This window comes from Neomonachus schauinslandi, chromosome 3 (assembly GCF_002201575.2).
Source record: "Neomonachus schauinslandi chromosome 3, ASM220157v2, whole genome shotgun sequence".
NCBI lineage: Eukaryota > Metazoa > Chordata > Mammalia > Carnivora > Phocidae > Neomonachus > Neomonachus schauinslandi.
Window position 1 is genome coordinate 52,009,066 of NC_058405.1, and position 15,951 is coordinate 52,025,016.

A 15,951-nucleotide genomic window follows, 5' to 3' on the forward strand; every position below is an offset into this window, starting at 1 on the left:
CTGCTAAAAAGTGGGGCTGTTTTGTAGGCTCTTCCGAAGGTCAGCCTGGCTGATTCTTCAGCTGACAGGGACTCGGAGCCATCCTGCATGACCTGGGCTGGGGTGTCCACCACCCTGCATCCCAGTCCTGGATAAGAAGGCAGAACTGCGTTTGGAAAGCAGCTCCCTGGCCTCAGTTTCCAGATTGGTTGCTGCTCCGTTAGCCCGGGCATCACCATTGGGTGCCATGCAAGTTAAAAAGCATGAGGAAGGAAAGGAGAGAAAAAAAAAGAATTTAAAAGGGAGGTGGGAAGGGTGCCTGGGTGGCTCAGTCGGTTGCCTTCATGATCCCAGGGTTCTGGGATCGAGCCCTGCTTAGGGTGCAGCCTGCTTCTCTCTCTCCCTCGGCCTGCCACTCCCCCTGCTTGCGCTCTCTCTCTCTCTCTCTAATAAATAAATAAAATCTTAAAAAAAAAAAAAGGAGGTGGGGAAAATAAGAAAAAGAGATAAAATGAAAGATGCTTTGCCTTGTCCCTTCAAGAACCTGGGTGATCTGCTTTCCTACTTGGAGCCTTACAGTTCTTCACCTTACAGGTGGAGGAAGGGAGGGTGTGGTGAAGCCCAAAGTGGCTCTGAAACCAAACAGACCTGCCTTTCCATCACTGGAACTGGACTGGCAACCTACTTAATCTCTGGTGCCTCAGTTTCCTCACCTGTGAAACTAGCAGTAATTCCACCTGTCAGGATCGCTGTATGGGCTGGAAATGGTGCATGCCAGAACCTGACCCAGGAGGCTCTTGATAACCAGGGTAAGGTGCCTCTCTTCCCTCCCAGGCCAGTTTTGTGGGTCAGAGACCCTGGCAGCCTTGTCCAATAGAACTTTCTGCGATGGTGGTCGTTGAGGGCTTAATATGTGTCTGGTGAGCCTGAGGGACTTGAGGTTTTCATTATATTCTATTTTAGTTGCCTTACATTTGCATAGCCACCTGTGGCTAGTGGCTGCCTCCTGGGACAGGAGAGTCATTCTGGACCATGACTGGGTCCCTCGCGAGACGGCTGGGCAGCGTTGCCCATTGGTGCGGACACTGAAAGGCGCTGGGTATGCACCGCATCTACGCAGTAATTTCTTTCCCTGACAAAAACCCCTCCCGAATAAAGTCACGCAAGACCCCCTGGCATGAAAGCCCAGGACAGAGTCAAATTCCGGGCTCTCGGATGGGAACAGTTAAGGCTTGTAACCGCGTGGACTCCACGAGTTCTGTCCCTCTCAACTTCTACCCTCTCCACTCCGTTTGCCACAATCCGTAAGTCCCCTGGGGAAATGCGGTGGGGACGCGGGAGCCTCCCTCTGCGTGTGTGACACCCGTCTGGGCCTCCCAGGGCTACTTTATGCTTCGCAGCAAACCCTAGAGGCTCAGCACGTCCACGTCACAGATGAGGAAACTAAGGCTGGAGGAGGTAAAGGGCACGCGGCAGGAAGCGCGGGGGAGCTCCAGCCCAATCGTAAACTCTTTGGGGCTCTGCTGGCGACAGAGACACTTCAGCGAGTCGGGTTGTCAGGGCGCGCGGGCGAAGTGGCGAGTAAATATTTGGGGCTGTAACCCGGGCTCCGGCAACTCAGAGTCACTGCGGTTCCGCGGCGGGCGCGTGGCGGGGGCGGTGCCTGAGGGACAGGGGCGTCCCCGGCGCCTTGGCTGGCGCACAGCCGCCGGCCCCGCCCCGGCCCGCCTCCGCCCGCGGCTATAAGACGGCGGGGCTGGAGGGCGGTGGCGGCGGGAGAAAGAGCGGGCGTGCGCTCAGTGCAGGAGGCAACGCGGCGCGAGCGCAGCCAGGCGAGCGAGACCGGCAGGGCGGGAGCGCGGGCGGCAGAGCGGGCCCCGCGCAGCTCCGGCCTCGGCGCGAGCGGCTGCACCGTCCCCGGGCTCAGCACCCCGCAGGACCCTCCGCCGTGCGCGCGGGGCCGAGCCCGCCCATGAAGCCGCCCGCCGCGCAGAGCAGCCCCGCGGCCGCCGCGGCGGCAGGTGAGTGCGGAACCCTTAAAGCCCTGGCCCTTCACAAGAAAGGAGGTCCCGGGGCGTCCCCTTACCCGCCGGACCCTGCCCCTGGCGGGTTCGGGCGTCCTCCCCGCGCCGGGCTGGGGATACTTAACGGGCGCGTCCCGACACAATCTTCCCACCGCCACCCGTTCGCACGCGCCCCCGGGGGGACGAGCGTGGGGACGAGTACCCGAGAGCGCGTGGGAAAGTGTTCCGCTGCGTCGATTAGCTGGGTGACCTTTGGTCGGCACCCTCACACGGCGGAGGCTCAGTTTCCGTGTCTCTGAAATGGGCGGGATAATAGAACCGCTTCAGGGGCTGGTTGAGAGTATGCAAAGGTAAGTAACGGGCAGCGACAGCGTGGCCGTCACTCGGCACGCGCGCCGTGAATGTTAGCTATCCTCGGGGATGGTGGCGGCCCCCTCCTGGCCCCGGGACGCGATGGCCGCCCCGCCCCGGCACCTGAGCCCGCCATCCCTGTCCCCAGCTCCGGCCCTGGACTCGGCGGCCGCCGGGGACCTGACGGATGCGCTGTGCGAGTTTGACGCGGTGCTGGCCGACTTCGCGTCGCCCTTCCACGAGCGCCACTTCCACTACGAGGAGCACCTGGAGCGCATGAAGCGGCGGAGCAGCGCTAGCGTGAGCGACAGCAGCGGCTTCAGCGACTCGGAGAGTAAGTGTGGCCCCAACGGGGAAAGTGCCGGAGCCCGGGGAACTCCCAGTAAGGAGCACTGGGGACTCGGGTCTCAGTGTGCTGATCTGTAAACCGAGGGGTGGGGCCCAGCGAAGTGAGCCCCAGGCACCGAGCCGTCCTAGGACGCCCGCGGCGGGGACAAGACCCCCGGGGCTGTAGCTCAGAGGCTCTTGGAGGGCCAGCTGGTCTACCTGCCGCCTGCAGGTCTCCAGAAGGCAGGGGGGTTTCAGCAGCTTGCCTTGACCCAGCCAGACGGGACTCCTGGGACCGAAGCCAGGCTTTCCCACAGTTACCTCTCCTCCCGTCCCCTGCCCTTTTCTCTCTCTCTGCAGTCATTTTTTCAGAGTGTGTGGGGCAAGTGCCACAGGAATGGGGGTGGAGGGAGACATGGGAGGGCACAATGCTGAAAAATTTGTGACACCAGGAAAGGTTTCATAAGCTGCTGTTCTTGGGATTTTTGAAATAACTTCTTGCATTTTCTTCTGGCTCTGAGCTCCCAGACTTTCTGCTGCACTGTGTGCAGTTTTCAAAGACTCTCTGGCGCAGTGGAGTTCAAGTGTTTTAGAAAGGGCCCCTGTTTCTTCAGGAAGGTCCCACCACCGGGACTGCTGGCTTCCACACCGCCCCCCACCCCCGCTCAGGCTGGAGAGGGAGCCAGAGAGCAGATGGAAATAGAGGTGCCTCCTGGCCGCTTTTCTCATAACGGAGACTGACTACCCCTGGGTCTCTTTGTCTTAAACAACCTTGCAAGGAGTGAGGCAGTTTTTTTCGAGGATCAAATGGTCTGTAAGGATTATAGACATCTGTTTAGGTGTCAAACAGCAAATTTGGTGACTTTTCAATATTATGTGATTGTTGGTTTTCAAATTCTGGATGACTTACTATTTTTCAAAGTGAACTTTTCTGAGTTATTCTTGAGACTTCATTGCCTGGATGGGTTACCAGCATGAATGTCACTCCCTTTGCTGCCCTTGACTCTGGAAGTGAAAGCAATGACACAATGACCTCTTCTTGTGGTTCTCTTCTTTTGAAATCTGAAGCTCTTCTTTGTTTCTGGGAAAAGACGCAGTCCCAGACCTCAACATGAGCTGTCCTCCTGAAAATGAATAAAGGCACTCGTCACCCTGTCCAGGGTTTGAGTCAGAAACCTGAGGTCCCTCTTGACTTTCCTTGGCAGCCCTGCCCAAGGGTTAGGTTTAATTGCAGCTTTTGAGGTGAACAGGAATGGAATAGTGTGCTGTTAATTTTCTGTTTTGTATTTTTGGACTTTATGGGTAATGACTGGACCGCTTATTTTCAATTTCAAAGGGAAATCTAAAAACTTTTTAGATTTGTCTCAATATCTGTGGCCAAGCTTAAATATGTCTCCTTCTGCTGGGGCATGGAGCAAGTTATTCATCAAGTACCAGTTCTCTCCCCCACTGGAAAGAAAGCCGGGACAGTCTGTCCAGTGCTGTGCTATTGCAAAGAACAACTCCTTTCTAAACCACAGCCACAGTTGGCTAGAATATGGTCTGAGCTGGCCCATCATATGGGTGATTGCAGTTCCCTCGGGGTAGGATTTCAGATTGGAGATCTGTTTTCAGGGGCCTCAACGAGAAGGCACTCAGAGACACATTCTTAATGATTTGGGGGGAGATATTTGGAATAGTCTATAGTTTCTCTTGGGAGGGGTGGCGTGTGTGTGTGTGTGTGTTTTGCTTTCTGCTTTTGTTGTTAACTGTTACGCGGACCCTTAGTTTGGTGGCTAGAGGAGTAATGGGGATGGTATAAAGAAGACTCAGATGACAGTAGTCTTCCTTATAAATGTGTAGTTTGTCCCCCATAAGACTGGTTAGAAATAGTGTTGGCAGAAGCAGCGTGTATCCAAATAGTAATTTCTTGAGGAAGCATAGTGTGCTTAACTTAACTGCCACCAAGAACTGAGCACAAACATTTATTAGACATATTTGTCTGTTCAGTGCTTTTCTGAGGAAGAGAATGTTTGAAAGAGGTGGATCCTACTGAGATTTAGGCCACCAAAAGGGAGACCTGCCAGGATAATGATAACAAGAGCAGCTCACTTTTACCAAGCCCTTACCAGGATTATTGTTATTATTTATTAGCTCTTACTAGTAGTGATCTCTTCGCTGTGCTTTAAATGTGTTATCTCATAGGACCTCTACCACAGTCCTATAAGATAGGCACTATTATCTCCATTTTTCTGATAAGAGAGCAGAACCACGGGGGCCCTCTCTTAAGACCTTGCTCTTGTCACCATGGATGGTTAGCTGGAATGGGAACCAGGTCCTCAGGAATAGACTTGAAGTCCCATTGGACCCGAATCACAATCAATAGTGGTTGTGTCTGGGGCGCCTGGGTGGCTCAGTTGGTTAAGCGACTGCCTTCGGCCCAGGTCATGATCCTGGAGTCCCGGGATCAAGTCCCGCATCGGGCTCCCTGCTCAGTGGGGAGTCTGCTTCTCCCTCTGGCCCTCCTCCCTCTCATGCTCTCTGTCTCTCATTCTCTCTCTCTCAAATAAATAAATAAAATCTTGAAGAAAAAAAAAAATAGTGGTTGTGTCTGAGGGTGTCTCTTCAAGGCAGTGGTCATCTGGCCGGGTCAGTGGGGTCCAGACTGAGTTCTGTCAGAGTCCTGGGCAATAGGTGGGCCTCAGTTTCTCTAGCTGTGAAATTGAAAGGATGCTATTTAGTAGTGCTAGTCAAAACAGCCATAAGCTCATGATTAGGAAGAAAAAATTTGCTCTGTTTCATGCTTTCAAGAAAACATTAAAATGCATACGCCAGGCTTTATTACATAGATCAGATACATTTGAGCCAGTGTCTTGCATGGAAATGTTCATATGAGCTATGAACCAGTAGTACCTTAATTCTCACTCTGCCTTCCACCTACTGCTCTATCACTCAGAAAATGTACAGCCACCTTACAAGATTACTCAAAGCAGCAATTCTGTTTTTTGAAGAACCGTTCCTTGGGGGCGCCTGGGTGGCTCAGTCTATTAAGCGTCGGACTCGATTTTAGCTCAGGTCATGATCTCAGGGTCGTGAGACTGGGCTCCGTGTGTGGGGCTCTGTGCCGAGCACGGAGCCTGCTTAAGATCCTCTCTCTCCCTCTCCCTCTGGCCCTACCCCTTCCCACTAAAATAAAAAAATTAGGGTTGCTTGCATCCAAAGAAGAAACATAAACATTCCTTCCATCCAAAGAAGCAAATTACTTAGATAGAAGAATGTGCATTTAAAAAGAAATACTCCCTGTTCCCACTTACAGGGGGTCCTCCAGAGATGTGAAGAGAACCAAAATGAAAATTGCAAGATAACGCCACATGATGGGTGGCATTCAGATGGGGGTTGATCAAAACAGGCTTGTTCCTTCCCCTAGACTTGGGTCCAACATGTCATCTCAGACACTTTGGTGGGAGCTGTTTTAACATCGGCAGTAAAAGGGCAGTGTAATTAGGAGCTAGGGCAGTGTTGTTCAACCTTGATCCTTAGAGGTGCTTCAGAGGTTGTAAACTTCTTTGGTTTGAACTTAATTAAAAATATATATATACTGTTTTTCAGTATTTTCAAAACTGTAAATGCACACCATGATTCCTCAAATACGCTTAATGAAATTTTAACTCATGATTACAAAGTTTTAACCAATGTGTTAATTTGTTTCCACCGAATGATTTTATGCAAAGTTTATAATATTAACTTGAACTTTAAAAGGTGGTAGGAACTTCTCTCTTTGCTGTGTTGGGGTTTTGCACACCTTTTTCCTTTGAAGTGGGGGGGTGGGGGGGTGCGAGTGTTTTGCTACTTAACGGGAAGGATCCGAAGGCTCCTGTGTATGCGAGGGATGTTGTGATATTGTAGAGCCGTTTTAGGGAAAGAGGAACTGGCTTCTTTAGCATGTGCAAGACCAGAAAATTTGTCTGTCTTTGCCTAGAGTCTTCCAGCTTGCGCACCTGCTGGACCTGGGTGCCAGCATGACAGGTAGCGTATTGGCTGATCTGGCATAGGAACTCCAGAGACTGGAATCCGAACTTGTTCAAGCCAGGAGAGAATGCCAAGTTCGGAGCCCCCAGGGTGCCCTGGCATGGTGGTAGGGGTTCCAGGTGGGGGGCGGGGCTCACTCTGACGGAGACCTGGAGAGGTGTCGAGAGCGGCGGAGCAGTGCCAGAAGGGAAGCTGGGATGATAGTCTTGAAAGGAGATTCACGCCCCGCCCCCGCACGCCCCCCCCCCTCCATTCCCTGTGGCAAAAGGGAAACAGGTCCAAGGCTTTCTTTTTCCCAGTTAATTACTATAGTTTGCTTGTCTTCAACGTGTGGGATTGTTCTATATTTACAGGAGCTCTGGGCAAGGTTTACCGTCTGTGGCTTTCCTTCCCTCTGGAGTAGCACATGTCGGCGCTAACCCTACATTACCTTTCTCCCCACCCCCAAGCTCAAAAAGCACAACTACCTTTCAAACAAGCTTCTGTTTTTACAGCTGAGTTTCTCAAGCTGTGTGGGTGAGCACTAAAGTTGGATGTTTGTATATTGAATATGCTGACATTTCTTGAGCTGGTGTCTTAGAAAACTTGGTCCCTGAGCTCGAGGTTCCTGGCTTTGGCTCGCCAAGTTGACTTGCCAAGGACATTTCTGATGGGGCTTTGAGATGCTCATGAGGTGGGGCTTTAGAGCTGATTGAAGTAGATGCTGTGGAGCCCTGACATATCTAGTCTTATCACCGCCAAGGTTCCCCAAATCATCACCGTATGTGCCCCTGGAACCCCTGTTAATAACAGCACCTGATGTTGGGGCGGGGCGGTCATACATTAAAACGCTATCAGCCAGCAACACGTTGCTGTCATTTTATCAGACTGACTGGCCGTTGTTTTGCAAGGGATAGAGTTCCAGAGGAGTGAAAAGAACAGGAAGTCAAACTTTCCTTACCTTCTCATCTACCACAGTGCCTTCCATGAGATCTTCACGGAGGGTGCTTAATAAAAGTCCGTGGAGTGAAATCTTATTGGATAAAAGGAAGCGAGGTCTAGAGCTTGGGCTCCTCCTGTGTTGGTGGCTTGTTTTAGGGAGGTTTCTTCTCAGGTGCCTCCGAAGATAAGCTTCTCTTAATTAAGAGTTTTGCTGCTCTCTGAGGGAGTGGAGGAAGCCTGGCCCCAGAATCTTGATGGTTACTATTCTCTGTGGCGACCTCTCCTCTCCTGGACATGTCATCCTCCATTTCGCCAGGAACTTTAGAATAAAATCATGAAACCCATAGGAATCATACATGGAGTGCCTCGTTACTATTCCCCTTCTGCTGCAGAGGAAACTGAGGCTCAGAGATGAAGTGATTTTCACAGGGTCACACAGCTGTCACGGCCTCACATCCTGAACGTCTCTACCGTGGCAGCTTCTGCTGGGCTTCCTAGTAGCTTTGGACTTCTGGAAGTTGCTTTCTTCATGAATGACGTGTGTACAGTATTACCACAGGGTGGAACTAAACTGGGGACAGGTTTGGCTCAAGGATGCTGGGGGTTCATTTCCTGTTGATGGTTGAATATTTTGGAGCCTGGAGTCAGGTCTGGCTCAGATTGTGCGCTGAAACTCATGGAGAGAGAGAGGAATTGAGATGTGGCAATGTGCCGGTGTGACGTCTGTGTGTGTGTGTGTGTGTGTGTGTGTGTGTGTGTGTGTGGTTGGGGAGGTGTAAGGGGAGAGGGGAAATGGGGAAGGGAGCACTTGCTATGTTGACATGCCTGTGTGTGTGTGTTTATATATAGATACTGTAACCTAGTATTTTTTTCTCTCCCTCCCTCATTGGGGGAGTAGCATGAGTTCATTAGCCGTAAGAGAAACTTCTGATTATTTTAAGTTTGGTTTGCAGCCAAATTTATCAGGCAAGTAACAGCCGGTTTGTCTATATATTTTTTAAGTTTGAGGAAAATACTTGGATCAAAAAGGCATTTTCACACCAGGTTTTAAAGGCCAAGAGGTCCACCGTGGCAATGTCCTGGTCCTATGACTCATTCTCTACAGAGTTTCAAAACCACCTGAGTGACCCAGAGTTTTTCCTGAGTCCTTATTTTGCAATAGCCTTTTCCATGTTGACCTCATTTCTTCCCTGAAAACTCAATGACATTAGTCTACTTGTCTGTGAGGAAAAACAAATTGTGTGTGCGTGTCTCCCCCACCCCTGCCCCTGCCTCCTCCAAAGGATGAGTATATGTGGCTGGAAAATTGTTGAGTTGGAGCAGAAGAGAGATGAAGTCCAAAGTCAAGGCAAGGGCTGGTAGTGCAGGGCAGGGTGGAGTGAGATGTGATGGCAAAACTGGATCTTAAGGACTGACTGCTTTTGGGAGATAGAGACCAGAGGTGTGGCCACTGAAGTCTGGGCCAGCAAGTCTCTGGGCTGGGCTCTCTGGGCCAGGGATGCGGGCGATGCTCTCTAGTGTCCTTCGGAACCAAGATTATGTGCCAAATGCCTCATATTCCTTCCTTCTGGCTCAGGGGTCTGGGCACGAGGTCGGCCTCCCCGGGGGCCCTCTGTGGTTTCCCTGCCTCTAAGTCTTACCTCATCTTTTCCCTACAAGTTTCTCAGGTTCTATTTGTGGAAGTTCTCCTCCCTATTATGGGGTGACAAACCGTAATGCTCTGCTCTAGGTCTGCAGCAGATGTGACCGCTTTCTTGTATGTAAGGGAAAGGCTTTCCCTTGAGAAAATCCAGACTGCTCTAGAGGTAGGCTCAGCTGACAAAGGCAGAAAGGCTTCCCCAGCTGAGTTCCATGGAGTGCAAGTGTTCTGAGAAATATTAACTTGCTGCCATGAAAATTGTGTCCCATAGTTAAATTTGAGAAATAAGGCCAAGCTGGTTTATCGTAAGACTTCTCAGGGACCTTAAAGTGGGAGGACACGGGAGGAATCTTGAGGGGTGCTCAGTGTTTCTCAAACTTAGTTGATTACATGGTTCTTCTTTCCAAAGGACCAGTGTTCTGAGGAATATATTTTTGGGGAAATACAAGAATGAGGTTTAGTATTTTGGATCTTAGTAGGTGTTCATCATCAAAGCCCTGAAAAGTGACTGTGGTCCTTTTAGGTGACTTGGGCTGGACCTCTGAAGGGAGAAAAAGTCGGGAAGGTTGGGCATGTTTGGAAGCGTGGACAAGATGAGTGTGTAGGTCAGGAAGACAAGATGGCGCTGGGGTCACCTGGTCAGAGGAGGGTGGGAGGAAAGGAAGCTGGGTGTCGTGCCTGAGAACTTGAAGCAGCCTTTTTAGGGATGAAGCTGAATTCTTTTGGGATAAGAAACCTCTGGTTGTAAAAACCCTTTTTATTCTGAGTATATCTATATTCTGAGTATACCTGCAACTTAATTCAGGTTCACTTTAAGTTATGGAGACCAAAGAAAGATGTTTTTGCCTCCTCCTGAGTTGGACGTCCCTGGATTGAAGTGGTGAATCCCAAAGAAGAGTAGAGTCCTGGCCAGGCCCTCTTGATTCAGCTGCCCTCTCTCACCTGAAGAGCCTTTCCAGAGCTCATCTCTGCCACAACCATGGCTGGTTTTGTGTTTTGTTTTAACCAGGAAGGCTGTTACTTTGTGACCTCACAGGCCACATCCTGCTTCAGCTGGCTGCTCTGCCTTTGAGCCCTTCGCGTGGGTGCAGCTCAGCCACCAGCTCCCTTCTTGTGTCACGGCCACATGGCTGGGCTGGCCGTGGGTTGGTTTCCTCCTTCTTGGCAGGGTCTAGAGAAGTAGACTCTCAGAACTTAAGAGCTGGAAGGGACTTGAAGGATTATGAAGCCTTCCCATTTTATTGGTGGCTAAGCTGAGGCTCACAGATACTATCTTGCTCAAGGGCGCCTGAGTCCCTAAGTAGCTGAGCTGGTTCCCTTGACTCCCAGTGCAGCCCTGCTCCTGGGACCTTGCCTTGCTCTTGCCCTGGTCTTTGGGGGTATGACAATAGAGGGAGCCACAAAATCACTCAAAGTGTCTGTAATTGACAACCTCTAGAAGAAGTATTTATCTCTGACCCTCTAGCTTATCCTTAGAGTGAGTGTAGGTTCTCAGGAGAACCATGACAAAGACTCTCTTGAGCAGCCAGGGAGGATTATTATTATTCTTTTTTAAACATTTCTTCAAAAGATGTATTTATTTATTTTAGAGAGAGAAAAAAAGAGGGGGGAGGGGTGGAGGGAGAGAGAGAATCTCAAGTGGACTCCCCGCTGAGCATGGAGCCCAGCACAGGGGCTCGATCTCACAACCCTGAGATCAAGACCTGAGCTGAAATCAAGAGTCAGTTGCTTAACCGACTGAGCCACCCAGGCACTCCCAGGAGGGAGGATTATTAACTAATGGGAACAAACCTTGTATTTGTATTTTAGGGAATTCAGAGGGCAGAAGGGACATTTTTTAGGAAAGAGGATTCTTTAGGTCTAAAATCCCAAACACCCCGAGTCAGCCAAGCATTGGCTTGGTTGTCGGTTAGACACCTGGACAGTGGGCTCCTCTGTGTTGCAAAGGAAGCTGATCTGGTCATGAGCATCCTATCTCACTCTCCATTTGTTAGAGAAGCAAGGCCCCTGGTGTGCATCACACACACACATACACACACACACACAGGCACATTCCCCTGCCTCAAGTCATTTCGGGGGCATAAATATAAAATCTGGAAATCAACCCGTTTTCTTTACAACTTTGCTCCTTTTGGAGAGGAGCTGTTGGTTATCAATAGATGTGGCCTGAAAACCACCTTGAATGAGTTACTTTTTCTTTCCTGAAAGGTGCAGATTCACTCTATAGGAACAGCTTCAGCTTCAGTGATGAGAAACTGAATTCTCCAACAGATTCCGCTCCGGCTCTGCTCTCGCCGGCTGGCACTCCTCGGAAGGGTAGGCTCATTAGCTGGGGTGGGAGCTTTTTGGCTTCCTTACTGCCTTCCCCTCTCTGCCTCTCCTCTCCTCCCCCTTATCCCTGACCAATCTTCCCCAAACGTGTGAAACAAATAGAACTAACATCCTCACACGGGACAGTGTGAAGTGCAATTTGTTCTTTCTCAAGATTCTGATCAGTGTGAAAATGAATCAGATAAATGGGGGGTGGGGAAAAGAATCCAAATTCGCAGGGAGAGAGAAAACCTATATTCTCCAGCCTCTGTTTTCTCTCACGTGGTGTAATCAAGACTGCCAAATGACAGTGCTCTCTCCCAGACTGGTTGGTTCTAGAATTGAAAACTCAGCAGCAGTTAGGCTTTGCAGAAAGTGGGATTCTTTTCTTTCTTTTTTTTTTTTTTAAAGATTTTATTTATTTATTTGACAGAGAAAGAGATAGCGAGAGCAGGAACACAAGCAGGGGGAGTGGGAGAGGGAGAAGCAGGCTTCCCGCCGAGCAGGGAGCCCGATGTGGGGCTGGATCCCAGGACCCTGGGATCATGACCTGAGCCGAAGGCAGACGCTTAATGACTGAGCCACCCAGGTGCCCAAGTGGGATTTTTTTCTTAACTAGTTGACCAACACTTTCAGATTACCAATTTAACAATTAAATGGGGTCATCGTCATGAGACAAGCAATGATCTAACATGATTTAAAATAGCAGCCCCAGCCTGGCTCTACTGTGGTATTAATAGACCTAAAAAAAGTTTTTAAAGATGCATGAGCAGTTTCTTAGTTTTTGGAACTTGTCAAGTGTCTCTAGCTAGAGAGCTGAATGTTCTGTTACACTGGACAAGTGCCCTTTTGAAAACAAAAGGAGTTTTTTTCCTCAAGAAACATTATACTGCTGAAAATAGTTGCAGAATGCAATAAAAATGGAACACAGTTAAGAAAGAAATATGAAGATTCTATTACTTTTCTCACTCCTGGCATTAAGGAGGAATTTCCTCTTTTTCAAAAGAGTGATTTTTAAATTCTCCTCTCAACTGAGCAGTGTTAGCACCAGCCAGTGGGATCTCTGCCATTGTCCAGCTCCTTGTGGGTAAAACGGAGCTATTGAATTCAGAGAGACAGAGCAGTCTAGGAAGTGGCTTCAAACGTGCCCAGATTTGCTACCTGATCCTCCAGAGATAGGAATTAAAGACAGAGAAAAAGCTCTAGTGGCAAATTAACTTTAAAAGCTAAGAACAGGGGTGCCTGGGTGGCTCAGTCATTAAGCGTCTGCCTTCGGCTCAGGTCATCGTCCCAGGGTCCTGGGATCGAGCCCCGCATCGGGCTCCCTGCTCCGTGGGAAGCCTGCTTCTCCCTCTCCCACTCCCCCTGCTTGTGTTCCCTCTCTCGCTGTGTCTCTCTCTGTCAAATAAATAAATAAAATCTTTAAAAAAAATGAAAAGCTAAAAACAAGGAGCTATTTGTAGCCAGCAAGGGTTAATTAATAAAACTATCCAGGAATGCATTTCAGAGAAGACATGAATGATGAGCTCTACAGGGAAGCGTGTATATCTTAGGATACAGAGGGAACAAAAGCAAGATAAGGACCTGTTGCCTTGTGCGGCCACCTGGATGGGATAGGGCTGTCCCGGACCCGGAAGCCTCACGTCGCCTTCCCTGTACCATTTTGACAAAGCACAGGTGGCTCTTCGTTAACATTTCATCCTGGAGGGACTCAGAGCGGCAGTGTTGCCCTGGGGTGATAGCACAAACAAGAACGGGTCAGAGGTGAGGCAGAGCGGGCGATTGACTCTGGGTGTCCGCTCTGCACAGTGCCATGCTTACCGAATATTTTTTGATAGATAACTCATATCCTACATAATCAAAAAATCAAAACTTTATTTTTTAGAAAACTTTATTTTTTAAAGATTAAAAAAAAATTTATTTATTTTAGGGAGAGTGAGCCAGAGAGAGAGAGAGACAGCACAAGTGGGTGGGAGGGGCAGAGGGAGAGGGAGAAGCAGACTCCCCACTGAGCAATGAGCCCGATGCGGGACTCGACCCCAGGACCCTGGGATCATGACCTGAGCTGAAGGCAGATGCTTAACCGACTGAGCCACCCTGGCGCCCCCAAATCAAAACTTTTATCTTCTCCCCTAGCCCCTCACTCCCCCTGCCCTTTTAAGGTAGTGAAGGGAGATTCTCCTTCCAGGTTGTTGGGGTGGGGGTGGCCGGAGGGCTGATGAACTGAAAAAACAAGAAGGAGACTTTTAGGTGAATCTTCAGAATCAGTGTCTCAATTGACTGTAAGAAACACCGGAGCAGACACTGAGGGTTGGTATAGGACACTTGAAAATAATGTCTCTGTAGATGCAGGGATGCGAAATGGGGTCACATAATCCTGGGAACCAAGGGTGGCATGAGCTGTCGTTGATATGGAAACTGAAGGTCGATTCTTGTTTTTCAGCCAAACTAGGAGACACGAAAGAGCTAGAAGACTTTATTGCTGATCTTGACAGAACATTAGCAAGTGAGTACATGCCTGGTATTTAAAAAAAAAAAAAAAAAAAAAAAAATCAAACAGAAAACCAACCAACACTGCTGGTAAAGTGCCATAATATTTACCACCTTGCCTAGGGGCAGGAAGTTACATCATCAGGCTTCTTTGGGTTCCAAAACAGAACCCTAGTGGCTCAGAAAGAAATTCTGAGGATAATCTTGCGTTCATGTAGATCGTGTGTCTTTCCAAAGGGTGAGAACGGGCCACCAGCAAACAATGACATTTTGTTTGAGAAATGCAGAGCAGTTGTTAGAGCAAGATGGGAATTTTACCACCACGATGGCCCGGCAGGCTTTTCAGAGGAGAAATGAGCCAACTGACCACAAAAGCAACATGCCAACAAGCCAGGCGGTTCCATCCCATGGGCCAGGGAAGTCCTCCCAGGTTAGATCCAGGGGCTTGGGGAGGTCTGACTTCTAGAGGGTCCCAAAAGAAAGAATTGGCCTGGGGAGACCCTGTAACCAAAGGCCCACGCCAACTAGTGAAAGACCTGGGTTAAGTACACACTACCTTGTTTACCATTTGGCAGTTGCACTAATGGTACCCCTTTTGTGTGGCCGAAAATGTGGGGAACTGAAGATATCAGACCAAAACTACAGCGTCGGGAGGGGAGGGGCCTCCAGAAGATGGGGCCCTGAGATTCAGTCTACCCACTGTGTTTCAAAAGGAAAGGATTGCAAGAGCCAGAAGGATCAGCTAGAGCTTCTGGGGTAAAAGTTTCAGCAACTCTACTCTTGGCAATCACAGAGCAGAAGAATTTTGTCCTAGCCCCTTAATTTTTCAACGAAAGAGTTGATTTTCCCTAAGAAATATTTTATGCTATACTCTGCTAAACAGCCAGGTCAAACCTGAAAAATGAGATCCAAAGCTGGTTATTTAAAAATGACTCTGTTCCCAACACTGAGACCTAACTATCAGGTGGAAAGTCCTTGTGTATTTTCTATTTATTGGAGAATTTTATGGCCCATTCTCTTCCATGCGGTACCATCGCACATCAGAAGACCAAGGCCTGTTTTGACAGAGATTATGGTAATTACAGCACAATTTGTATGAGACCCATCCATGGAACAAGCCTGCCTACTTCATGGAAATTGCAGCTGGCTGCCCAGTTGTACCAGTTAATCAGACATAGATTACGTGGGAAGCCTGCCATTACGTTTGGTGCTTTCATGCCTGTGATGGTGTCATCTGGTTAAGCAGAGGCGCTGGAAACTTCTGTGAGTGGATAACCTTATTTATCTCTTCTTTACAGGCATGTGAAACAAGGAGAAGCTCTGGGTCCTTTCATCATAAGGGAGAAGCTTCGGAAAGCTCCAAGGACCTGGTAAAATGAGAGCTGACAGAGATGAGCACTCACCTGCCACCAGGCCATTCTCAGGCTTGTCCCAACACCAGCCTTTGAGATCATCTCTGGGCAATTTAGACAGCGACACTGACTTGGTTTACCAGCTTGCAGCGTATTAGAACAGATGATCCACGCTAATACTCTATTTTCTCTCAAAACCTAGCTTTCCCGTAATTTAAAGTGCTTTTGTGAACATATTTGTAATTAATTATATATAGTTGGAAACAGTAATAAGCTTTTCCCAGTATAATATATTTTTGTATGCAAATAAAATTTGAACTAGAGTCTGTATTTTTGTTAACTTCTTTTTTTTTTCCCTTTATTTCTTTCAGTGTATTCCCAGTCAAATAATATTCTGGTGGGAATAACACACTTCTTGACATCTAACAAGGGCCTTGGGTGCTGCCACGTTGCTCTAGACAGTAGGCTGGTGAATTTAAGGGTCACTTTGAAGCTGCTTCAATACTCCAGAGGGGAAATGTTGGCATATGATTCGTGGGAAATTTTAATT

General features: G+C 49.0%; 1 protein-coding gene across 2 annotated transcripts; it reads left to right on the top strand.

Annotated features, from left to right (window-relative positions):
* The first annotated feature begins 1,762 nt into the window (after positions 1-1,762).
* RGCC (regulator of cell cycle) lies at positions 1,763-15,733 on the top strand. 2 transcript variants are annotated; one of them, XM_021697902.2, is made up of 5 exons: positions 1,763-2,000; positions 2,503-2,688; positions 11,458-11,565; positions 14,003-14,065; positions 15,348-15,727. In XM_021697902.2, exons 1-5 carry the CDS (start codon positions 1,952-1,954, stop codon positions 15,353-15,355), a joined length of 414 nt encoding a protein of 137 aa, XP_021553577.1. In that variant the 5' UTR covers positions 1,763-1,951; the 3' UTR covers positions 15,356-15,727. The 2 variants fall into 2 exon arrangements, with proteins under 2 accessions (XP_021553577.1, XP_044769111.1); XM_044913176.1 differs by lacking the exon at positions 1,763-2,000 and having other exon boundaries at positions 2,373-2,688; positions 15,348-15,733.
* The last annotated feature ends 218 nt before the right edge of the window (positions 15,734-15,951 follow it).